Raw genomic sequence first — 27,537 nt, 5'->3', positions numbered from 1 at the left:
ACAGAAATAAGAAAGAAATATATAGGTACAAAGAAGGTAACTGTAAAGAAACCATGGCTAACAGAAGACATGCTTAAGTTGATCGTCGCTTAGGAACGAAATACACTCCTGGAAATGGAAAAAAGAACACATTGACACCGGTGTGTCAGACCCACCGTACTTGGTCCGGACACTGCGAGAGGGCTATACAAGCAATGATCACACGCACGGCACAGTGGACACACCAGGAACCGCGGTGTTGGCCGTCGAATGGCGCTAGCTGCGCAGCATTTGTGCACCGCCGCCGTCAGTGTCAGGCAGTTTGCCGTGGCATACGGAGCTCCATCGCAGTCTTTAACACTGGTAGCATGCCGCGACAGCGTGGACGTGAACCGTATGTGCAGTTGACGGACTTTGAGCGAGGGCGTATAGTGGGCATGCGGGAGGCCGGGTGGACGTACCGCCGAATTGCTCAACACGTGGGGCGTGAGGTCTCCACAGTACATCGATGTTGTCGCCAGTGGTCGGCGGAAGGTGCACGTGCCCGTCGACCTGGGACCGGACCGCAGCGACGCACGGATGCACGCCAAGACCGTAGGATCCTACGCAGTGCCGTAGGGGACCGCACCGCCACTTCCCAGCAAATTAGGGACACTGTTGCTCCTGAGGTATCGGCGAGGACCATTCGCAACCGTCTCCATGAAGCTGGGCTACGGTCCCGCACACCGTTAGGCCGTCTTCCGCTCACGCCCCAAAATCGTGCAGCCCGCCTCCAGTGGTGTCACGACAGGCGTGAATGGAGGGACGAATGGAGACGTGTCGTCTTCAGCGATGAGAGTCGCTTCTGCCTTGGTGCCAATGATGGTCGTATGCGTGTTTGGTGCCGTGCAGGTGAGCGCCACAATCAGGACTGCATACGACCGAGGCACACAGGGCCAACACCCGGCATCATGGTGTGGGGAGCGATCTCCTACACTGGCCGTACACCACTGGTGATCGTCGAGGGGACACTGAATAGTGCACGGTACATCCAAACCGTCATCGAACCCATCGTTCTACCATTCCTAGACCGGCAAGGGAACTTGCTGTTCCAACAGGACAATGCACGTCCGCATGTATCCCGTGCCACCCAACGTGCTCTAGAAGGTGTAAGTCAACTACCCTGGCCAGCAAGATCTCCGGATCTGTCCCCCATTGAGCATGTTTGGGACTGGATGAAGCGTCGTCTCACGCGGTCTGCACGTCCAGCACGAACGCTGGTCCAACTGAGGCGCCAGGTGGAAATGGCATGGCAAGCCGTTTCACAGGACTACATCCAGCATCTCTGCGATCGTCTCCATGGGAGAATAGCAGCCTGCATTGCTGCGAAAGGTGGATATACACTGTACTAGTGCCGACATTGTGCATGCTCTGTTGCCTGTGTCCATGTGCCTGTGGTTCTGTCAGTGTGATCATGTGATGTATCTGACCCCAGGAATGTGTCAATAAAGTTTCCCCTTCCTGGGACAATGAATTCACGGTGTTCTTATTTCAATTTCCAGGAGTGTATATAGGAACTGCATGAAAAAGTGAAGAAACCAGAAAAAATGATTATCGGAAGAACCGATTCAGCATGCAGAAAAGTCAAATAACCTGCGGTAAAATTAAAAGCAAAAGTGATAGCATTAAGATTTCAGTGGGAATTCCACTGTTGAGCGCAGAGGGGAGAGATGAAAGGTGGAAAGAGTAGACTGAAGGTCTCTCTGAGAGGGACGACTTGTCTGATGGCGTGATAGAAGAAGAAACAGGAGTAGATATGGAAGAGATATGGAATACAGTATTAAAATCAGAATTTAAAAGAACTTTGAAAGATTAAAATTGAATAAGGCAAAAATGACAGATGACATTCATCAGAATTTCTAAGATCACTTGGAAAGTGGCAACCAAACGACTATTTACCTCGGTGTGTAGAAAGTATGGGTTTGGCAATATACCATTTGACTTCCGGAAAAAATATCATCTGCACAATTCTAAACACTGCAAGGTATAACAAGTGTGAGAATTATAGCACAGTCAGCTTAACAACATACAACCTGCCTACAAGAATAATGGAAAAGAAAACTGATAATGTGTTAGATATCGACCAGTTTGGCTTTAGGGAAGGTAACGGTACCAGAGAGGCAGTTCTGACGTTGAGGTTGATAATGGAAGCAAGAATAAAGAAAAATTAAGACACGTTCATAGGATACGTCGACCTGGAAAAAACGTTCGACAATGTAAAATAGTGCAAGATGTTCGAAATTCTGACAAAAATGGAGGTTAGCTATAGGGAAAGACGGGTAATATACAATGTGTATAAGAGCCAAGAACGAACAACCAACAAGAGTGGAAGACCAAGAACGAAACGCTCGGCGTAAAAAAGTCTTAAGACAGAGATCTAGTATTTCATCCCTACTGTTCAGTGTGTACATCGAAGACCGCAAGTGAAGAAAGATGAAAATAATGAGAAGAAGCGAACATCAGAACAGTGAGAAATTTAATATCAGGATTTGTTATCACGAAGTAGATGAGGTTATGGAATTTTGCTACCGAGGCAGCAAAATAACCCATGATAGGCAGAGCAAGGATGACATGGAGAGCAGACTAACACTGTCACAAAAGGCATTTCTGTCCAAGAGAAGTCTCAGCCATACACCTTAATTTGAGGATGTAGTGAAACATGGTTGTGGGAAAACGAGAGAAGAAAAGAATAGAAGCATATGAGATGTGGTGTTACAGAAGAATGTTGTAAATTAGGTGGACTGGAGGTTCTGCGTAGAATCGTTGAGGGAAAGGAATAGACAGAAAACACTGATGAGGAGAATGGACAGGCTGGTAGGACATCTGTTTAACATCACAGAATAACTTCCATGGTTCTGGAGGGAGCTGTAGAGGGTAAAAACTGTAGAGGAAAACAGAGATTCGAATACACTCAGCAAATAATCTAGGACGTAAGATTCAAGAGCTATTCTGAGATGATGAGGTTGGCATAGGAGAGGAATTCATGGCGGCCATGTCAAACCAGTCAGAAGACTACTGATTCCACAAAAAAGAAATTAAATGGTGACAGAGTTTTGGTGTGTAGACGATCAGTTACTGTGCTGGATCCGAAACACATTGAACCCACAGGAAAGCACGATGGTGGAGGAATTATGGCATGGGGATGCATGGCTACATCTGGTGACGAGCAGCTTAATTTTGTTGAAGGTTAACATGGATATAGATTTAGTCACGGATCACTACTTTCAACAAGACAGTAACCCTAAGCATACAGCGGAAATTGTTCGTTGTGGGTGTTGTACCATACTCCACATGTTCTTAAGTTTTCTTACAGAGTTCAGTCACTAATCCCTCAGAACATGTTAGGGGTTCGGTTGAAAGAATAGTGAGAAAACATATAGTACGAAGTAAGACTGTTTTACACATTGTCTACAACAAGAATGGCAAAATGTTAACTCAGAGACTACCAAAAAACTGGTTTATTCCATGCCAAACTGATTAACAGAAATGATAGAAAGGAGAGGACTGCCTACGTTGTCATTATATATTATACATCATCATTATAATTACGTACATTGTGATTTTTTTCGAATATATGAATACCTTTTTCCACACAGCGTGAAACCTGCTGGGGCAGAATTTGTATATATCATGTCAGAAAGCTAATTTAGTTATTGTATTTATGCAGACTATGGAGGAAAATCCATACTGTTCGTTTACCAAATAATTTACCTGGTTGTGATCTTTAAGCCCAATAAATAAATTTATTGTACATGAACAAAGAAGTATGAATACTTTTTTCGATGTCTTTGTACTTTGTGAGTGAAACCGTCTACATCACTATTAAAATTTGAATTCGAATGCTTATTTTTTAAAGACTGTTTTTTTATAAGTACGAAGAGAGAGGAAAATTTAAATAACGAAATGAAATTTGAAGGGAACGTCCCCCACAGTAGCGCCACCTGCCAGCTAGGACTTGCAGCCTTCTACAAATTTTTGAGCCATCTGTTAGTTGACGTTGCAATAGGGCATAGATTTTAATACTGTCACTGACCCTTGCTATGCAAGTTCTAAGATTTGCTGTGAGTATACTTTTAAAGACTTTTTTAACTTTTTAATTTTTCATATTTTGTACCTCGTTGTAACATAAAAAACTCCTGTTGCTCTTCGCGTCCCTCCTAATGTTAACTGCAGATATCAGATGATAGCAACAGCCAAAAATGTGCAGTAAGTAAAAAAATAATAGCGATGTAGACCGATTTATGTACAATATATTCACAATGATAGCCGACTCGTACTAGAACTTAATTTCCTTTTTTAATTGTTGTGTTTCTTAATTCAGTAGTGTAACTTCCTGTCCATGTTACAGAGCACGTTGCTAAATGTTCTTATTTTGATTTTTTTATTTTGTTTTTGAGGATTTGCGACCTCTGTTCAAGTGTGATTTACTTACGCAGTTAAATGAATCATAGTTAATGCTGTTTGTTCAGTCGCAGAATTGATATGGGAATTGAAATTACAGAGAACCACGCAAAAATTTGTTTTTCGTTTATGATTCAATTATTACGGCTTTTATGTGTTCATCTCGGTATATACCTTTCATAGAATTGCTTTTCTTCATTTTTGGTATATGTGAAAGTTAGTTTGTAATAATCTGTGTGTCTTTCGAAATATTTTTGCGACCTCGTAGATCCTAATTACTTCCACTGCCCAGAATATAGCTACTGGTAAACCATCCTGCTAGTACTACCCGACTACAGTATTATTGCACTTGGCCTGCTGTGGCCATTGTCAGAAACATGTGATGGCGTTGTAGTAAACAAGTACAATGGTGACTAAGGAAAACGCATCGCATTATGAATGTTTTCAAGGCAGTTGGGCAAATACTATCATAGGGTTCAGAGTGTCCTTGTGCAATATTGTGATAAAAACCGGGGACAAGCCGACCGAAGCGCCCCTGGACCCAGGTGCAATAATACTGCCGTCTAATAGCTCATGTCTGCAGTGCCACTAAACGTTGGAAACCCTGTGAGACCTTAACGTTTCCCAGCGAAGTGAATGTTCAGATAACTTACGTGTTTGCTGACGGGTGACGTCGTCGACCACCGCCGATATTTCGACAGGAGCACACCCTGCCATTCTCAAGGCACAACTGCAAGGAGGAAGCAATGTGCAAGGGAATTTAATACCTCGGCTCACAGAGGAGAGGTTTTTGAGATATGTAGACGATACTTTTGTTGTTTGACCTCATGGTAGTGAGAATTTAAACCGGTTTTTGGAACACCTGAATTCAATCCACCCGAATATTCAGTTCACTGTGGAGGTGGAAAAGAATGGACGACTTCCCTTCCTATTTGTCAGAAGGAAGACTGATGGTACGTTGGGACATTCTGTTTATAGGAGGCCTGCTCACTCTGACTTGTATCTGTTAGCTGACAGTTGTCACCATTCAGCTCAGCGTGAAGGAGTACTTCGTACCTTGGTTCACAGGGCCCACGTTATCTCAGACTCTGAAAGTTTAGCAGCTGAGCTAGCACATCTCGAAGTCACCTTTCGTCAGAATGGTTATAGTGAGAGGCAGATCAAACGTGCGTTGCGCTATCAGCCTTCTGTGCAACGGGTGAGTGACGATAGCAACGAAGAGGCACTTACGGCCTTTTTGCCTTACGCAGGAAGCATTTTCAACAGGATTGGCCGTATTTTGCGGAAATGTGATGTGAAATGTGTTTTTCGACCACCTTCTAAGACTAAGGCCCTGTTGGCGTCCGTAAAAGATTGTCTTCGTTTGCGTAAGGCTGGTGTCTATCGTATTCCTTGCAGTTGTGGCATGTCATATATTGGTCAGACAATCAGGACTGTGGAAGACCAGTGTATTGAACATAAGCGTCACACACGCTTACAACAGCAGAGCCAATGCGCTATTTCAGAACGTTGCCTTGACACCGGTCATCCTATGGAATACAACAACACGGAGATTCTGACTTGCACGTCAAGCTATTGGGATAGTGTTAACAAGGAAGCTGTTGAAATCAAACTATCAAGCAACCTTATAAACAGAGATAGTGGATTTTGTTTAAATGCTGCTTGGAATCCGGTTCTGTCTGTCATCAAAAAACAGAGGGACAGAATTAGTGCTACCTCATCTGTTGATTAATAGTCACTATCGATATTTCTGATGTTGGTTACCTTTGCTTGTGTGTTGACTCTGCGGTTACTTGTACTGTGTGTGGTATCTTCCTTGTTTCTCCTCTGTGAACCGAGGTATTTAATTCCCTTGCACATTGCTTCCTCCTTGCAGTTGTGCCTTGAGAATGACAGGGTGTGCTCCTGTCGAAATATCGGCGGTGGTCGACGATGTCACCCGACAGCAAACCCGTATGTTATTTGAACATTGGAAACCCTGCTACACAGTATTGTAGTACGCCACCAAAGGAACCAAAACAAAATGGTGTGTATGCCATCTGTTTTATCTATGGGTTCCGCCATTTCGTTGTAGCTCCTAAAATGGTTTGCTATGGTATTGTGCGGCATGGATCCCAATGTGCACGAGGACCGCAAGCATGTAGTTGCAAACAAACAGAAAATTCGTTGCATAAATTTTACTATGAGTCAAGCGTCTGTGACTGTGGGATGGTGTAGCAGGCACTCACAGCATGTAGCAGCATGATGGGGAAGCTGTGAAGCGGGTACTCACTGGGTGTAGGAGCGTGATGAGGAAGCCGTGCAGCAGGTACTCACCGGGTGTAGGAGTGTGATGAGGACGCTGTGCAGCAAGTACTCAACAGGTGTAGGAGCGTGATGAGGAACCCATGCAGTGGGCACTCACCGGGTGTAGGAGTGTGATGAGGAAGCTGTGCAGCAGGTACTCACCGGGTGTAGGAGTATGATGAGCGAAGCCGTGCAGCAAGTACTCACTGGGTGTAGGAGCGTGATGAGGAAGCCGTGCAGCAAGTACTCAACAGGTGTAGGAGCGTGATGAGGAAGCCATGCAGTGGGCACTCACCGGGTGTAGGAGTGTGATGAGGAAGCTGTGCAGCAGGTACTCACTGGGTGTAGGAGCATGATGAGGAAGCTGTGCAGCAGGTACTCACCAGGTGTAGGAGTGTGATGAGGAAGCCGTGCAGCAGGTACTCACCGGGTGTAGGAGTGTGATGAGGACACTGTGCAGCAGGTACTCACCAGGTGTAGGAGCGTGATGAGCGAAGCCGTGCAGCAAGTACTCACTGGGTGTAGGAGCGTGATGAGGAAGCCGTGCAGCAAGTACTCACTGGGTGTAGGAGCATGATGAGGAAGCTGTGCAGCAGGTACTCACCGGGTGTAGGAGTGTGATGAGGAAGCCGTGCAGCAGGTACGCACCGGGTGTATGAGTGTGATGAGGATGCTGTGCAGCAGGTACTCACCGGGTCTATGAGTGTGATGAGGATGCTGTGCAGCAGGTACTCACCGGGTGTAGGAGCGTGATGAGGAAGCCGTGCGTGGCGCAGGCTGCAGACCCGGCCCCCAGCCAGGCGGCGCCGGTGCCGGAGCGTAGTAGGAGTCCCGGAGCCGGGAAGAGCAGAAAGACGGCGCACAGCAGCGCGTCCACGGCGCCCAGGTGTAGCAGCAGCAGGCTGTTGGCCGTGTGCGCCTGCAACAACAGGTGCCGAACCTGCTCACCTACATGTAGGCGGGGCACTAGCACCGTGGGGCAGCGGGGAGCGACAGGGCACGCCCACACAGTGGCGGCTGCTGTGTAAGAGAACGCCTTTTCGACACCTTTAGAATTTATTGGTAATTTTTCTTTGGATACTGTTACACGCAACATACACTACTGGCCATTATACTTGCTACACCACGAAGATGACGTGCTACAGATACGAAATTTAACCGCCAGGAAGAAGATGCTGTGATATGCAAATGAGTAGCTTTTCAGAGCATTCACACAAAGTTGACACCGGTGGCCACACCTACAAACGTGCTGACGTGAGGAAAGTTTCCAACCGATTTCTCATACACAAACAGCATTTGACCGGCGTTGCCTGGTGAAACGTTGTTGTGATGCCCCGTGTAGGGAGGAGACATGTGTATCATCACGTTTCCGACTTTGATTAAGGTCGGATTGTAGCCTATCGCGATTGCGGTATATCGTATCGCGACATTGCTGCTCGCGTTGGTCGAGATCCAATCACTGTTAGCAGAATATGGAATCGGTGGGTTCAGGAGGGTAATACGGAACGCCGTGCTGGATCCCAACGGCCTCGCATCACTAGCAGTCGAGATGACATGCATCTTAACCTCATGGCTAAACGGATCGTGCAGCCACGTCTCGATCCCTGAGTCAACAGACGGGGACGTTCGCAAGACAACAACCATCTGCACGAACACTTCGACGACGTTTGCAACAGCATGGACTATCAGCTCGGAGACCAAGGCTGCAGTTACCCTTGACGTTGCATCACAGGCAGGAGCGCATGCGATGGTCTTCTCAACGACGAACCTGGGTGCACGAATGGCTAAACGTCATTTTTTCGGATGAATAAAGGTTCTGTTTACAGCATCATGATGGTCGCATCCGTGTTTGGCGACATCGCGGTGAACGCACATTGGAAGCGTGTATTCGTCATCGCCATGCTGGCGTATCACAGGCGTGATAGTATGGGATGCCATTGGTTACACGTCTCGGTCACCTCTTGTTCGCATTGACGGCACTTTGAACAGTGGACGTTACGTTTCAGATGTGTTACCACCCGTGGCTCTACCCTTCATTCGATCCCTGCGAAACCTTAAATTTCAGCAGGATAATGCACGACCGCATGTTGCAGGTCCTGTACGGGCCTTTCTGGATACAGAAAATGTTCAACTGCTGCCCTGGCCTGCACATTCTCCAGATCTCTCACCAAATTAAAACGTCTGGCCAATGGTGGTCGAGCAACTGACTCGTCACAATACGCCAGTCACTACTCTTGATGAACTGTGGTATCGTGTTGAAGCTGCATTGGCAGCTGTACCTGTACACGCCATCCAAGCTCTGTTTGACTCAATGCCCAGGCGTATCAAGGCCGATAATACGGCCAGAGGAGATTGTTCTAGGTACTGATTTCTCAGGATCTATGCACACAAATTGCGTGAAAATGTAATCACATGTCAGTTCTTGTATAATATATTTGTTCAATGAATACCCGTTTGTCATCTGCATTTCTTCTTGTTGTAGCAATTTTAATGGCCAGTAATTAGTTTATCTGGGGAGTGTGCTGCAATCTGAAAGATACGGCACTTCAATCTAACGCACTACTGCTGTAAACTTGTGAATCTTGGCATCAGGGTCGGCAGCGCATCTTCAGTTGCACACGTTTTAAGGAGCTTTTGCGCATGCGCAACTCGCGTGACGTAATTGCCTTACGTGCCAAATACATACGGATTTGCTAAACAATGTACACGGTTAACGATGTGAACAGGTAACCCTTGCACTCAACTAGCAGCTTAATTCAATACCACCAGGTGGTAGCGCACTGCACCAGGCTTTTATCCCCGTTCGCTCGGCATAAATTCTGCTAGATGACAGCACACTCCCCAGATAAACTAATTCACCCACTATATACTGCTGTAAAATTAGATCGACGTCAATATATGTTAAAGATTTACTGACAGTAAACTTATTTTTTGGGTTCCTGAAGGAGTTGTAGTGTGTTAAGTTATGAATTTTGTCCTACAGTAATTCATCTGAGGCACTGACAATCATACGGGCCTACAGCACGTCACCGTCGAGGATTGTGGCATTTATTCATGCATCTGAAATCTATTGTTCTTAATGTGAGTTAGGTTTATCTGTGCTGTGGGCCCACACTGTATATACGAAAATTCACACAAAGCTATGTCACTGGTTTCTCTGATATTCCGTTAAACGTGGGATCGGCGGCAGTGTGCTTTAGGCCCTTATGAATCTCAGCGTGTCTTTCACCATGTTGGTAGACATTACTTGAGTTTAATCATTTCCACAAACTGTACTTTGCGTTTGGAGCTCGTTGTTTACTGTGCAGGGATCGATTTTTGTGGGCAGTGTAAACGTCAACTACGTTGAATCTATTTTAAATGCTAACAGAAAAGTAATGCTATGAGGACGGGTCGTCAATCGTCCTTTGGTAGCTCAGTCGGTAGAGCACTTGCCGGTGAACGGCAAAGGTCACGAGTTCGAGTCTCGGTCCGGTACACGCAAGTTTAATCTACCAGGAAGCTTCGTACACCCCTCTGCAGAGAGAAAATCTCATTATGGAAACAGAAGAATAAATTACAAGGAAAAGTTAGCCTCAAAGGAATTAGGGCTTCCGAGGACAGATTCTTTGATCGAGAGAGTGACGGATTCAAATAAGCGTGACTACGAGCGAACATTCAACAAAGAAGTGTACAGTTAGCAAAAGTTATGTGGGTGCAGCATAAGAATGTCTAATATTCAGCCCACAAGTAAATAGGTCAACTAATACATCTGTTATGGATCTCGCACATTGTTCAAAAGAAGTGGAAAAGCTCGAAAATTCCCACTTACAGAAAAATGCGAAATGGAGAGTTGCGAAAGCTTACACATTATTTCGTTATTGCCCTAAACTGCACATAATTATGCACGAAATTCCACAAAAACAATCGTTTCTTTGGTCAGATAAGTTATGCATATTATTATTACTTGTTGTTATTATTGGCAGTGGCTGTAGGTGTATAAACCTGTTGATAAACTTAACTGCTGTACAGCAGATGCTATTAAGTTCGTATTCTCAAATTTATCTGAATCAAAAAAATTGTGAACACCCATAATGTACACACACGAGCCGCCAGTGTGTCCACATCTCCAGGTAACTGGATAACCTTGGATCGTGTAGTATCTGGATTCCAAAACAAGATATTACGAACTGCTGCTGCCCCCCTTTCTTTAAAACGCGACAGCTAAAATATTCAAATACACAGCATGTCAAAGAAAGTGAAGCATTCAGAAGATAGAGCCGGATGCCAGTACAACTTCTCTCACGTACATACCATCGGCGTGTATGTAAATGACTGGAGCTGCAATTCTCTGTAAAAGTTACGTAAATTAAAGTTGCAGGGGGGGGGGGGGGGGAGGAGGAGGAAAGGAAAGGGAAGGAACTATTGATGTCAGCTGCATTGGAACTTTATGCGGAATCAATGGCGACGAGTGAAAACGTGTGCCGTACTGGGACTCGAACGCACTTACTAGGCAGTTGTGTTGTGACGGGCTATGAATCCATGACCTTCAGTACGGATGCACTATTACGTTCGACCTCCCGCAACAGTCTCAAATCAGCGTGTATGGAGGACACGGACAGGGGATACAGACAGGTGGTGCTAGGTGAGAGTGTGAAGCGGCGGAGAGGCGTGCCGAGATTATCAACGTAATTGCGATAAACACTGTGTCTGGGTGGTACAGTGTTTTACGCAGCTACCTAGGAAGTAGGATATCCCGGTTCGAACCTCGGTCTGGCACACTTTTCCACTTGTCACTGCTGCTTCCACATAAAGTCTCAATGTAGCTGAGATCAATAGTTCCTTCTCTTTCCTTTCCTGTCTCCCGCCTCTGTCTTCAATTTTCATAATACGTGTCATAGCTGCGGGTTTCACGTGGCGTCTGTTCTTTCGGACATGCCCGAAGGACAGATACAATGCATTCATATTATATCTGTGTGACCACAAGAATGTACTGTTTAATAATTTTCTACAACATTTCTCGTGGAGAAACAGCAGTTTGGCTAAAATTACTTTAAAAACAGACACAATATCGACCGCTAAAACATTTATTTCTGACCATCCTCAGAACCTTGTACCATAGTGGTTGGAGCAGGTGTTTTATCATCAGCACTTGACTTTCGTGGCGTTACAACACCTGCTCCATTCACCACCACCGCCTACCAACATAGTATCAGGGTCTGGGGATGGCGAAAGCTGACAGAAACCGGTTACAATTGATATAAATGTTTTTGCAGTCAGGACTTCCTGTGTCCACTTTTAAAGTATTGTTTAACGTTGTTACCAGATATAGTAACATATATAAGGGAGGTGAACAGCATCAGATGATGACTGATCACTGTGAAAGAGAGAAAGATACCTTTTACTTGTCTGAGACGCCTTTACCGGCACCTGACAGAGTTTGAAAGTGACCATTGCTGGTCTCCAGTTGGCCGGCTGAATTGTGCAGTACACAGATTTATACCGCATGTAGTGTGGACAACCATACTACTGTGAGGCAGAATATGAAAGGTGCCTCAACATGGGTCTACATTAGGCTGGCTAGTAGAATCGTACAGTTTCCATAATTGTGAGACAATCAGATGTGACAGTGACCTGATGGTTGACTGTAGCTGAACTTGAGGGCAGCCATGCTAATTGTCAAGCTTCCGTCTGACAATGTGTGATCACCACAAGGGGAAGATTGTTGTATTACCCACCAAGGGCATCGTAACCCTTCCACTGACGCACCTGCCATCCGAGAACAAGTTATCGACTCCGTGCGACGTTATGGGTCATCCTGTATCATTGGTCGGAGACTATCAGTAACTGGGAAAAGGATTTAGCACCCCAAATCTAAGTAGGTGTTAATACCATAAGATAAACGGCTGAGTTTGGAACGGTACTATTATAGGGAAGCACGGACTGTTGATGAATAGCATGGCATTGTGTTCAGAGAAGAATCGCGGTCCTGCATCACCCCAGATGACCGTCAGAAGTGACCTGTAGAGAGGTCCCACTGCCAATATTTTGCAAAGGCACTGCAGTGTTACTCTTGGCAACTTGGTGTGGATCCCTAGCCATCAGGTTTGACTTTAGGCCACCGCTATCAGTCACCCAGGGAACTCTGACAGCACAGCGTTACCTAACGTACATCGTCCATCCTCCACTGTGTTAGGACTCATGTTATAGTATCATTTTTCCACAGGACAATGCTCGTATCCACGTGGCAAATGGCACTGAACTGTTTGCCTGAGGCAGGGGCAATCCTATGGCTAACAAGATCTGCAGGTCTGTCCCGACAGAAGACATGTAGGACCAGCTTGGACATCCACTGTGTCCCAGTGCCAATATCCAGGATATCAAAGAACGGTGTGGGTCAGATTGCTTCAGGTGAGGATACTTCCCAACTGAATCAGTGCACGCATTCATGACAGAGGGGGGCGGGGAGAGTGAGGGGCGGGGGAGCAACCTCATATGGATACGTAGGGTCATACTCCTAAGCCGCTTGTAAATTTCACTAGATTTTGTAATAATCAAAATAACATCGCATAACCTCTCAGCTCGTGAAGTCTTATTTCGTTTCCTCCTCCCATTATCCGTGTTTCTTTTTATTTTTTGGGTAATAATGACAGAAATGCAAACCGCTATACCATGATGCACAATATTAAACAAACTTCATGGAGATGTTCGTCACACAACGAGCCTCACATAATTAAACATTCATTCCATGGAACTTAGGCTCACCACATCATCAGTATGAGGCGTGATTCCCATGATCAGGAATACTCTCTTGAGCTTGTAGTAGCAAACAGCCTCTCAAAGCCACCCAGAAGGATTTGTTGCCATGCCGTAAACACACATTCTATCAGTTCATGAATACTGCTGCCTGTAGGCTGGTACGAAAGTATTTAGGATCTCTTCAACAAACACCAAAAACATGGAGTCGTCTTTAATACCTCCTCACACTACGATTCGAGGAGATGCAAACGAATGGGTCTCGAGAATCACTGCTTTATGTGTCCTGTCCCGGGCTGTCAACGGGCACATTGGTATCCATCAGATCGATATTAGCAGAAACCACGGAATACCAATCAGTGTATTCCGGATCTACACTACGACAGTTTCTGTTGCCTGTGGTATGGTGTCAGCGGCAAACGACGCATGAAACATGGAGATGTCCTCAATCCAGCTTCCTGTGCCCGATTCTCGACTGTTCATGGAGAACGTCTGTAACCTCTTCCGGGATTTCAGTTTTTGTCATCCGTCTATTCTTCACAGACAATCGAACAATCTTACTTCCTTTTTGTGGTGTAATCCTTCTGGAAGAACTCGTGTCTGCTCTTGTCACCACACAGTCATTCGTCGTACATCGTTTAACTACATCAAACTGTCTGTATGATGTTTGGTTACGATACTCCCATCTTCCCCGTGTCAATAATTCAGCCTTTTTCATAGTGCGAAACACGACGATAAATTGTACGTGCACGTCCTCTGTACATGCTGTGTTGCGATGTACACTTGTAAAGTTCTGGTAACATTAGGCAGACGCATTGGCCATCAGGTACTCATATTAATCTTCATTTGCAGTGATATTTTTGTGCACTGAACATACTGACAATGAGTTCACATAAGGATAAAATTATGTGGATTGATCAGATAAGATCTGAAGAGCTTCTCCGTAGAATCGAAGAGGAGAGTAACATATGGAAAACACTGACAAGAAGGAGCGACAGGATGGTACAACATCTGTCTTAACGACAGCAGCGAGTAACTTCTATGCTACTAGAGTACGATATGGAGCCTAAACACAGAGATTGGTATATACACACACACATCAAAAAGTTTTGCATCACCCCGGTTCCCAGAAATTCTGAAGGTAGAGGTTGACTGTCGATATTGTATCGCAGACACAGACCCTTTGCTGTTCAGACATGTCACTAAACCCGTCCAAAGATGTAAACAACCACGAATGAGCACCACCTATTAGAAGGAGGGGGTCCGACAGCCGATCAGTTCCAGTCATTCCACCAGGAAGGAGGCACACGGCTCGTGTTGTCTGTAGTTCAATCATGCCTAGACGGTCAATACCGCGGTTCGATCGCATCCGCATTGCCATTTTGTGCCAGGAAGGGCTCTCAACAAGGGAAGAGCCCAGGTGTCTCGGAGTGAACCAAAGCGATGTTGTTCGGACATGGAGGAGATACAGAGAGACAGGAACTGTCGATGACATGCCTCGCTCAGGCCGCCTAAGGGCTACTACTGCAGTGGATGACCGCTACCTACGGATTATGGCTCGGAGGAACTCTGACAGGAACGCCACCATGTTGAATAATGCTATTCGTGAAGCCACAGGACATTGTGTTAAGACTGAAACCGTGCGCAATAGGCTGCATGATACGCAACTTCACTCCCGACGTCCTTGGAGAGGTCCATCTTTGCAACCATGACCCGATGCAGAGCGGTGCAGTTGGATCCAACAACATGCCGAATGGACCGATCGGGATTGACATCATGTTCTCTTCAACGATGAGTGTCGCATATGCCTTCAACCAGACAATCGTCGGATACGTGTTTGGAGGCAACACGGTCAGGCTGAACGCCTTAGACGAACTGTCCAGCGAGTGCATCAAGGTGGCGATTCCCTTATGTTTTGGGTTGGCATTATGTGGGGCCGACGTACGACACTGGTGGTGATGGAAGGCCCCGTAACGGCTGTACGATACGTGAATGCCATCCTCCGACCGATAGTGAACCATATCGGTAGCACATTGGCGAGGCATTCGTCTTCATCAGCGACAATTCGCATCCCCATCTTGTACATCTTGTGAATGACTTCCTTCAGTACAACGACGTCACTCGACTAGAGTGGCCAGCTTGTTCTCCAGATATCGGAAACGACAAAGCACATCGAGTGATTGTGGCAAGGACTGTTTATGGACGACGTGGCCCACCAACCACTCTGAGGGACACAATCACCGTGGAGGAGTGGGACAATCTAGACCAACAGTGCCTTGATGAACTTGTGGATAGTATGCCACGACGAATACAGGCATGCGCATCAATGAAAGAGGACGTGCTACTGGGTATTAGAGGTACCGTTGTGTACAGCAATTTGCACCTCCACTTCTGAAGGTCTCGCTGTATGGTGGTACAACATGCAATGTGTGGTCTTAATGAGCAATGAAAAGGGCGAAAATGATGCTTATGTTGGTCTCAATTCCAGGCTCCGGAACTCTCGGAACCGAAGTGATGCAAAACTTTTTTTGATGTATGTATCTAACAACTTAGGCTGTAAGTGCTACTCTGAGATGAAAATATTGGCATAAGCAAAGAATTCGTGGTGGGCCGCATCGAATTAAGACAAATAACTAACAAAAAATTGTGTATCCCATACTCCAGAATGATCAGTCCCAGAATTTTCTGAAACATCCAGCTGCATTTTGGAATTTGTGAGCACCGATAAGGACTGCATAGGTTTTCTTTACTTACACTTATCGACTGCTGTATCTATTAGCTGTCATTGTAAGTAAATCCATCTTTCTTGGAATGATCTTTTTTTGTTTTGAAATCTACGTGTATTATTTTACAAACAGCATATGGAAGTTAATGGCGCTCTCTACAGATACAGCACTTAATGCTTACTTTGTTGGTGTTCCGCCACAGTTCGTTTACAGAGTTAACCCTAGTGACAAATTGTTCCCTGCTCTTTGAGAAACGGAATGGAATGTGCGTTCTTGTCCGTATACATTCTATAAATCTTCGAAGATTTATGTAAATTCCAGAAGTTGATTTCTGTTTCCATATATTAAAGATCCACGTTTTTAATATATGAACTTGACCGTTCTCATTACGACAGGTTTTTCTAGATTGCTTTAAAAACCCAGGTATCAGTTTTCTTTAAACACAGGAGCATTATTTTAGTTACGTGTAACTTGTCACTGAACCAAGTTAGGCTGAAAGCTGCCACAGACTTTTCAGTGCATTCTGCTCCTTTTTGGCTCGCTCATTAGATCACATTTAGGAAGTAGAAAAAGAAATGTCCAGGTGAGTCAGCTAACTCGATGCTCAAAGGGACAGCATGAACTCAAGAGGATATGGAAATGGCAGAAATGCTGTTAAAGCCAAAACGCGTCCTTCGGCAGTGCGATTCACTATCCGAAGTCCTGTCAGGGCACCAACAACTGCTAAACCTGATGAAGAGCCAAGCTGATCGGCTTTTATAGCAAGAAAACCTGATAACCTGACGTGTAATGAGTGTCAGTCAATGTAACGTGGATACTTTTCTACTGAATGGCTGTGAGCGATCCACAGCCCGTCACTGGCTGCGCGTATGACGCAGAAAAGATCTTAGGAAAGATTGGTAACAAACGACGCAAAAGCAATGGGCTATTATTTCCGGGAGCTTTACAGTTATTGATATAGCTCCAACGTACTGTAGCATGAGTACCTCCCATTAAACCGGCGTCTCCCTTTACATTCAGTGCTACCGCTAGTAAGTCTAAAAGCTTCTTTAAATCAGACTGACTGTTATTGTACTTGATGGTACGGCTATGGCTCTTTCAAAGATCTAAATGGACACTTTACTTGCCACAATCACTCGATGTGCTTTGTCGTTTCCGATACGTTGGTTTAGAATAGTATTTGATGCCATCAGTTAAAGAACAACTACTCCTTGGCCATTTCTTAGATGCTTTCATTTTAAGTTGGCATTCTCCCCCCCCCCCCCCCCCTCCCCCCTCCCTCCACTGCAGACATTTAAAGCGATCGTTCTAGAACAGACACTGTGTCTTTGTTGCTTTAAACTTCATTTGAAAAATCTTTAGTTGTAGGTTAGTTCATATTACTCTATGTACTTAAAGTAATAGCGCAGTTGATGACCGTTGCCTTCGTTTTGGATATAGCGTATGTACTCTATTTTGCAAATAAGTAATATCTATTGTTAATCATTTCGTGGTTAAAATTTATTTCAAATTTATGTCAAAAATAAAAACGTTGGAAACTCCTTCTGTTATGATCAATAACACACTCTCAGAAAAATTTTGAGATGACTTAGAAAATAGGTGAAGTGGGACCCATGTGTCCCACATACCTAACAACCTCGTACATCCATATTTTCATGCGAGCCTAGGATTTTCAAAGTTAACTTTTGTTTGTGTAGTGATTTTATATCGATGGCAATGTGGACAAAATATAACAAATCATTACTGAAACACATTTATTCTGGTGACAATGAAAATTATAAACACTCGGAAACAAATTACCGATATAAAATTTCGAATAGTTTTGACGCATCACACACCAATGCTTTCCACATTCTGTAAGGTTCTCAGGGGCACACATGTCCCACTAAATACAAAGTGTATAGAAACAGGCAGAATTCCTCATTCTCCTCCTCGCAGCCTCGTTAGATTTAGTGGTAACATGGCCCAGTGGACAGACATTCAAAAACTGAACACAAATCAAGATTGAAAACAGGAAGAAGGTTTACTGAACTGTGAAAGAAGCAAAATAGAAATAGTGAACGGTTCAAGGACAGCAAGTTCCACATAGATGAGCCTTAGGGAGCAATGGCGTCGTGAAGTTCGGCTCGCGCAACTATGAGGCGTGGACGTCCGCTGTTGAGGATCTCGAGCGCGTAATTGTTTGCTCCTCGCCGCGTTTTCGTTTATTGAGTCCGCTTTACGAGAGAGCCACGTCACAAACTTACCGTCGGACAACGATCAAGATCGCTTTCCAAGTAGAATATGCACGACCAAGACCTTACGAAATTGAGAACTTTATGCCGGATAATCCTTACCTCGATCTTATGGATCCTCCTCTAGACAAATGACAGATGACAAAATGGTAGATATCGAAACAGATGACAGAGGGATAGAAAAACGATTACAATCGCTCAAAAGAGGAAAGACCGCTGGAACTGATGTGATACCAGTTCGATTTTACACAGAATACTCGAAGGAACTTGCCCTCCTCCCCCCCCCCCCCCCCCCCTTCAATGCAGCTGTGTACCGTAGGTACAGTTTTCGTTTGGTAATTGCTTCCTTGGTCGGGCCGTTTCATTCACAGCTCGATTGGGTGATTTAGGCTCGGTGTCGCGTGTCTCTGTAGCTCGGAGTCTGTGCACTCACCGCCCTTGCTACATCTTCTGGTTTTGGGTGAATCGGGGAGATGGTGGCTTGTAATGGAAGTTTTGGGGCTGATCTACTGTGGCCCTGCAGACCGCCAATAACTATTCCGACTACTGTGATCTGGGGCCCTTCAGGCGTGTCACTCCCTCACCGAGCTAAGGAAAATTTTTTGGGGAACTACCTTTAATGTGAAGGTTTGTGTACTGGCTTATTCACATTTATCTTCTAACAACTAGCAGGTGGAATATAAGCTATTTAATTGGCAAGAGGCAACTATTCTAACTTTAGTACAAACTAGCTACTTAGAGGTTTTTTTAAGGAAGTGTTATATATGATAAGTTTAAAATCTTATTATTGGAAAGTTATTAACGTCATAGCTTGCAATATCTTTACATAGAGAAAATTTGCCAGCTGTTTAAAAGAGTTTTTTTAAATTGTTGTCTTATATATATATATATATATATATATATATATATATATATATATATATATATATATGTCAAGTTTAAAACCTTATTATTGGGAAATTGTTAACGTCATACATTGCAATCTCCTTTTTATAAAGAAAATTTGTCTGATATTGGAAATTGTTTTTGAAATTTAAAAAAAAATGCCAGACCTAAAAATTTGTTATTGAGTTAGTCTTTTGAAATAAAAAGGTATCTTTAGCAGTGTGTGTTATTTCACCAGCAACTCCTGGCCCCTACTTTCACTATAACGTTTTGGAATAACATGTGTGCTTGAGTTGTTGTTTGTGAACCGCCCTAATTGGTTAATTACTGACACCTGCCTGGACCGACATCTGCAGCCTCTGCCAGTGACTATCGCCCCCTGTCGCTCCTGAACTGTGGTATGAACATCTTTACCCCGCTTTTGGCAGCGCGTCTCAGGAAGGTCGCCCCACGATCAGGCCTCTTTAAGAGATGATCACAACATGGGGAGTGCATTATGTCCATACCGCGACAACATACCGCTTGCGCGGACGTGGCGCATCACAGGGGCCTGCCTCCCTTGATTTCAGTCAATTCTTTGACAGGGTTGATCGCTTCTATCTGACAGCGGTGATACGCGATATGAGATTTCCAGCCGGACGTTGTGACCGAGTGGTTTTAGGCGCTTCAGTCCGGAACACCGCTACTGCTTCGGTCGCAGGTTCGAATCCTGCCTCGGGCATGGGTTTGTGTGATGTCCTTAGGTTATTTAGGTTTAAGTAGTTCTGATGACCTCAGATCTTAAGTCCCACAGTACTCAGAGCCATTTGAACCATTTGAATGGGATTTCCAGACAGTTTTGTGGAGGTCATAATGTATCTACTCCGGGGCGCGACATCTAGGGTTCTGTAGAATGGTCGTCTAACGCCTCAAATCCTTGTGGAACAATCGGTACGGTTAGGATGGCTTTTTTCTGCGTTCCTGTACGCTCTCGCCATGGAACCGTTACTACGCGGCTTCCGCCAACGCCTCACCGGGATGACTCTTGGCGGACACACTTTTTGTTGCACGGCCTAAGCGGACGAGCTGGTCCTCTTCCTGCGCAACGGCAACGATGTTCAGGCAGGGCTGGACTGGGTGGAGTCCTAAGGTGCTGCTTCGGACTGCGTCCTTAATGCTGGCAAATCTCGCGCACTGCCCATACGCCGTGGGCTGTCCGGTGGATGCTTCGCTCCCCTGCAGGTTCTGCGACGTGATACGATGTCCGGGTATTGATTTTACAACCGACTTGCGGCGATCAGTGGCCCTTAACAGTAGGCGCTTATTACAACGGATCCGAGCAGAGCTCTGTGACTATCGACTCCGAACCCTGGACATGCTGCAAAGGACCCGGTTTGCTAAGGTTTATGACGCGTCACGAATCTCGCACGTGGCTCAGACATTCCCCATCCCGCCATCAATGACCAGACGCTTGTTCGCTTCGTTGGGTTCGTTGGGTTCCTTTTGTGAGTCAAGGCGTGTTATTTAAACTCAGTTATGGTCTAGGGGCGTAGCGTCTCGAGACTTTCAGACTTGCGGTACTTAAGGAGCGTGTGGGGATGTGAATCGAAGGAAATAACATGACGAGCTGCGCGTGCACGGTAGCTCAGCGTGTTTAGTCAGAGGGTTAGCTGCCCTCTGTAATAAAAAACTGAGTCAACGGCTGAACACTGAACTTGAACGCAAATGGTTCAAATGGCTCTGAGCACTATCCGACTTAACTTCTGAGGTCATCAGTCGCCTAGAACTTAGAACTAATTAAACCTAACTAACCAAGGACATCACACACATCCATGCGCGAGGCAGGATTCGAACATGCGACCGTAGCGGTCGCTCGGCTGCAGACTGTAGCTCCTAGAACCGCACGGCCACTTCGGCCGGCACTTGAAGCCATGTCATGGGACATCCGCACCGAACAAATGCAACGAAAAATATCGAACAAAATGAGATTTAAAAAAATAAAAAAAATGGTAGCGTCTTTGATTCATAATCAAAACGTTTTATATCCCGGGTTCGAATCCCACCGATGGTATAATTTTGAGTCGCATACAGGTCTGATTGCCTCTGAGCGTCGTCCGTAGGCGGTCGACGACGCGGGACTGCGGGTCTGATGACCGCGTATTTCGACTATGTCCATTACTTTACGGGCAAAACTGTTTCGCCCCCATGTCCTCCATAATATAAAGTATCTAAATATGCAATTATAAGTAGTTTGTTTGAAACTTATAGACCAGAAAGTCCCCTTAGGACAGACAGGTATACTTAACTTGGTGACTGCGATTACCCTTAACGATCTGGGTCGTGCGTTCTGAGAAACTGTTAGTGTCTATCGTGGTATTCTCGTATAACACCTGGACGATGTTTTACTTGGGTTACTTGAAGCTGCTGTATCTTGAATTTGTTTGAAGTGTTATGTTAACAAAGTTCTAGTGTTCTTTGGCTACATGGCCATTTCCATTCAATAGTAGTATGCAACACCCACAAATAGACTCAGTAAGTTTCACGTCGAAGTTCGCAGTATATTTCATACCAGTTTGAGCTTTGTTGTATACCACTTTCATGGTGTTGTAATTATGATGCCGATAATGTAAAACAAAATTTGTGATAAGACTGAAGGAGTTATTTGCTCATATCCCCTTGTCTTTTCGTACTTTGGCAACTGATACTGATCTGGCACATTGCTTTGTGTGACTGGACATTATATAAGTTTTTCGTATTACATTTTTTTGGAATTTAAGTATGTGCTCGCTAATACAGATTTCAGACTAGCTGCCAGCATTGAACAGTTAAAATGCTGTGTATGATCGATAGTGGTTCGAAAGGCAAGACGTTGAAATTTTCCGGTATGAGAAAGTAAACAACATTTGAGATCTGAATCTATCTTCGGCTGCTAAAAATCGTACTGATAGTGGGAATAACATATAAAAAATTTTACGGCAAATGAAAAAAGAGGTTGTGGCTCATAATAGGGAAAAGAAAATCTGCTTATTTGGGCAATATAGGAATTCCGAGATACCAGTTATTACTGTTGATCGTAGAAGGAGAAATGGATGTCAAATTAAGAAGGTAACATAGTTTCAGAACATAAAGCAATCTGTCATGCTTGTGGCCCTCTTGATTCCTTCCACACACGATTACAATAAATCATAATAACAGAAAATCAATAATGATTACACGTCCGAAGATGACGATTTCTGTAAAGTAACTAATGGAAATACCGTGTGGATAGGGCCTGCCGTCGGGTAGACCGTTCGCCCGGTGCAAGTCTTTCGAGTTGAAGCCACTTCGGCGACTTGCGTGTCGATGGGGATGAAATGATGATAAGGACAACACAACACCCAGTCCCTGAGCGGAGAAAATCTCCGACCCAGGGGGTAATCGAATCCGGGCCATTAGGTTTGACATTCCGTCGCGCTGACCACTCAGCTACCAGGGGCGGACAGATAATTAATATGGATATCGGAATGGGTACTTAGAGAAATAAAGCGATTTTACCATTATGGTCAATATTTAATTTAATGACCATGTCATCCACGAGACGTTAAACTCTGATCTTTAGTCATTTCGACCTTTAATATTTGCAGCCATTCAAATATACTAGTCATCTAGATAAGAAAATTCCGTATTTTGCAACTGGATTTTTATTTTATTTTTAACGAAACATGTTTCGTCTATTCATACTAAGTTACATCAGTGGTTCTCATTTTATATTTAATCCTACGACAAATGAGCAAGCCCATGTTCAGTGTGTAATACGAAAGGTTACGTATAGTGAAAAGTATAAATATGACCCACTATCAACTGTAAATATCTACTCTGTGGGTCTAGTGCGTACAGAAGAGCCATTTGACATACAAAAAGAATACAAAAATAAAAATCACTGATCATGTCTCGTATGAATAAGCGCAACGGGTTTGGTTAAAAATAAAATAAATATTCAGTTCCAAAAACGGAATTTTTCTTCTAATAATATTAATTTATTCGTCTTTTTTAAAATTTATACAGATTTTACGTTTATAATAAAATAAAAGTTGAAGGTGAGAAGTTTTTCTGTGAAAAGATGTTGCAAAACTTTTCTGAGTAGTGTAATATTGTAAATAGTCCTTACAGATTTGCCGCTTTATACTATACTATAAAGTTGGTCGCAAACGCATGTTATACATATTGGATTATTGTGCAATATTTCTGTACTTCAGTCTCGATAGCGAATCCACCATGGAAGTATTTGTAAACCAAACGAAGGTACCCAGACAAGTCCTAAGCAGACAGATGGGACGTTTGATACTATGCTACCGTGGCTGGTAATCACCTTTCATAGCACAGATTCACATGTCTGCGAGTCCGTGGCCGTTCCTTGGCGCAGAAACAATTATTAGCAGCACTTACCCGTGAAGCAGCGGAGACCGATCGATATGAAGGGTAGTGCCAGGAGCTCTGAAGTCTCGTCTGAAGGACCCAGATAGACCGGCGTGCAAACAACGCCGGAGAGTTTGCTGAGGTCTCTGTGTACAACGGACAATGCAGTAGTATTGCTCCGCTCTTGCCAATGAGGCAACAGTGTCAACATCAAGTGGACACTACCCACAGGACGAACATCTTTACCTCTGCACCGGACGTTGGTGGACTGGTGTCTAACTGTCTGAGAAAACAAGAACATCCGTTTGGAATTAAACCTACCGTAGGGCAAAAACCGTGACGGCCAACGAAAACAAAAGTATAGCCATAAACGAGATACAATTTTTACTTCCACAGTTACAGAAAACTTAATTGTAACTGAATTGAAGAAGTTGACGTAAAATCTCATACCTACTCATACCTTTCGGCGGGGAGATCAATAAAGAACTCCTTATTGGGACGAAAAGGAATCTGATGATTTTATTCAGAAAATTTTCGCATGGAGAAATTTATATCACTTTATTCATCAATCATATGATCTGAGAGTTAACATGTATATTTATCTGTCTTTTCCTGATCTCTTACCCGCTCTGGCTTCGGAATGATGTAATGCTGTCCTTTATTTCTTCTTATCCCGTATTAATCATTTCCCCTGTTACACCAATTGCAATTAGGAAGAAGACAAGAGCAGATAGAATTTCTTGAGATAGATGGCAAGAGGTTCAAGAGAGTAGACCAGTTCAAATACTTGGGATCGTGGTTTACCACGGACAACAACATAAAAATGGACATCAAGGAAAGAATAGCAGTTGGAACGAAATTCATGTATACCCTCAGAGAGACGCTTGGCTCTAAATCGATCTCAGTGAACACTAAGATGAAAATCTACAACACAGTGATATGCACAGCAGTAATGTACGGTTCAGAAACATGGAGCATGACTAAGCGAGAAAGGGGAAAGGACATCAAGGAAAGAATAGCAGTTGGAACGAAATTCATGTATACCCTCAGAGAGACGCTTGGCTCTAAATCGATCTCAGTGAACACTAAGATGAAAATCTACAACACAGTGATATGCACAGCAGTAATGTACGGTTCAGAAACATGGAGCATGACTAAGCGAGAAAGGGAAAAACTAGTAATATTTGAAACAAGAGTAAAGAGGAAGATATGGGGACCCGTTTTAGATAAAGCAGAATGGAGGAGGAGGAAAAACGAGGAAATTTACCTTCTGATGCGACAACCAACTATCCCACAGAAGATAAAGAGCAAAAGAATACAATGGGTGGGCTATGTGGCCCGTATGCCAGATGGAAGACAGGTGAAGATGGCACTAGCGGGCATGTGTAACACTGTACCACGAATAACATTAAAACTAATGACAGGTGGCGTATAGGTAGACACGACTGCGACCTCACTTCTCTCGTGTGTTAACAGAAAGGCGTAACGGCTTGCTAAATCGGTGAAGAGGCGGAAGACGATATGAAAAATTAGAATACGCCATAGGAAAAAAAGAAAGATACCGGGGCAACGTCACACCATTTGGCTGGACATTGATTGATAGGGTTATTGGATGTCCTCCTGAGGGCTCCTGAGAGATGTGGGGCCAAATTCCGTTTATTATATCGTGACAATTCAGAGTTGGTTGGAATACCTTTCCCATAATGCTCCAAACGTTCTCAATTGGGCAGAGATGTGGTGACGTTGTTGGTCAAGATAGGATTTGGCAAGCATGAACACGAGCAGTAGAAACTCTCGCCGTTTGGGGGCGGATATTATCTTGCTGAAATGCGAGCCTTGGCACAGCACAGCGGTGCATCGACGATATTCTACGTCTCGTTTTATTGCCCTTCATAGCAACCTATCCCGGGCTTACAATTCAGCAAGATAATAGCAGCTCGCACAGAGCGAGGGTTTCTACTGTTAGTCTTCGTGCTCGTCTAGCAAGGCACCAATTGGACATAATTTCGCACAATATCCCTGAGGAGGACATCTAGCAATTCAATCTATGCCCAGGCGAATAACTTCTTGCATAAGGGCTGGAGGTGGAACAAACATGTTATTGACTATCTCAATTTGAGAAACTCTTCCTCTTGAATTAATCATCCAATTTTTCTGAAGCGGTGATCATTTGTCTGTACTTGAACGTCACATCTACCGATTTCCGTTACATTCGGATGATTCCTCAGTGGTGTTTTTTTTTTGTCGTAGAGTATAAATGCCAGTATGAGTCGTCATTAGAGGGCGTTAGCCGTGCGTTTTAGCCGCGCGGTCTAGGGCGTCTTGTCCCGGTTCGCGTGGCTAACCCCCGTAGGAGGTTCGAGTCCTCCCTCCGGCATGGATCTGTGTGTTGTCCTTACCTTAAGCTAGGTTGTTAGGTTAATGAGTGTGTAAGCCTAGGAACCGATGACCTCAGCAGGTCATAGTCCTTACCACAAATTTCCAAATTACAGGGCGTTACTTCACGGCATTAGTAAAACTGAACGAGCAGAATGATAGATCAACAGGAAGCAAGCTTATGAAATAGAATATTGGCTGAGCCATGGAAAGAGAATCTTGGTCAGTTTGGAAAGATGCAGATGGTGTACAACTGGTACCAAGTGGTCATGTGACACTCCACCGCTGATGTAAGTCATGGCAGTGAGGTGGTGAGCATTTAGTAGTCAGTTTTAGGGAATGAATGTAGTAAATTGGGTCGACGAGCAGAAGTGACTGAATGGTGGAAAGGACTCTCACGACAAATCACCGACCATCGGTTTCTATTACATCCCGGCGCCTTGCCGGACGATATCCCTCCACACGTCCTGTTGCCACCGACGACCTACATCGCAGGCGTGACCATTCATTGCGGAAGACATCTACGGTGCGACGCCTTTTTATTACCCACAGCGATAGCAGTGCCTCAAGCGGCCAGCAAGTGATACTTCTGAATACGATATCGCGTGAGTGCGAATAGTGATATTTATACTGACTTGTAACATAGTCTTTACAATAGGGAGTCTATGTAGTAAAAATAAAAATCGGCAATACCTACAGAATGACACCACATTTGTCGTTCTTTATCTTATTAAGGACCCTAGAAGGTACGAAACGGTACATTACAGCATTACAGAACAATTCATTTACTGTTCTCTAATTACGTAAAGATATTTACGGAATAGCGTCGTTTTCCTCTAAAACTAAAAAAAAGAAATTGCTAGTAAATTCCGAAAGACCTGCCCTTTTGCAGAAAGACATTTTATATCTACCAGACAAAGTGCATTTTTGTTGCTGCGCTTTCAGCGAAATCAGTGACTTTCAAAATAGGAAATTTATATGGAATGTAATACCTAGATTATTTTATGTAGGAACTAATCAACCACAGTTGTAGCTTGAGGGTAACAGACACAGTGATAATAAATCGTCAAAACCTACACAACTGTTTCCCAGCACAAAAGAAACCAATTCCAGAATTGTTGCTACATTTGAGCCACAAACGGCAGCAATCTTCAAGACGTTCTATTTTGAAGCAAAATTAATTACATTTACAAAATTATTTGTTTTTTTAGAAAGCCAACTGAAGCGTAAGAAAGTGCAAATCATTAGACTGCATGAAAATGGGAAGTGCTTATGATGATAACAATAGAAAAAAAGGTACATAGTCTCCACATGCATGAGATATACACTCCTGGAAATGGAAAAAAGAACACATTGACACCGGTGTGTCAGACCCACCATACTTGCTCCGGACACGGCGAGAGGGCTGTACAAGCAATGATCACACGCACGGCACAGCGGACACACCAGGAACCGCGGTGTTGGCCGTCGAATGGCGCTAGCTGCGCAGCATTTGTGCACCG

At 44.3% G+C, this 27,537-nt stretch overlaps 1 protein-coding gene across 1 annotated transcript in view; it reads right to left on the bottom strand.

Annotated features, from left to right (window-relative positions):
- The window catches only part of LOC124597889, a 266,067-nt gene that overhangs the window by 131,805 nt on the left and 106,725 nt on the right, over window positions 1-27,537 (bottom strand). Inside the window, exon 3 of the mRNA XM_047135967.1 lies at window positions 7,442-7,624. Coding sequence (XP_046991923.1) covers window positions 7,442-7,624 — 183 coding nt within the window. The remainder of the gene's footprint in view (window positions 1-7,441; window positions 7,625-27,537) is intronic.

The sequence above is a fragment of the Schistocerca americana genome, chromosome 1 (assembly GCF_021461395.2).
Source record: "Schistocerca americana isolate TAMUIC-IGC-003095 chromosome 1, iqSchAmer2.1, whole genome shotgun sequence".
NCBI lineage: Eukaryota > Metazoa > Arthropoda > Insecta > Orthoptera > Acrididae > Schistocerca > Schistocerca americana.
The sequence above is the reverse complement of the archived record's forward strand: the minus strand, read 5'-3'. Positions and strand labels throughout refer to the sequence as shown.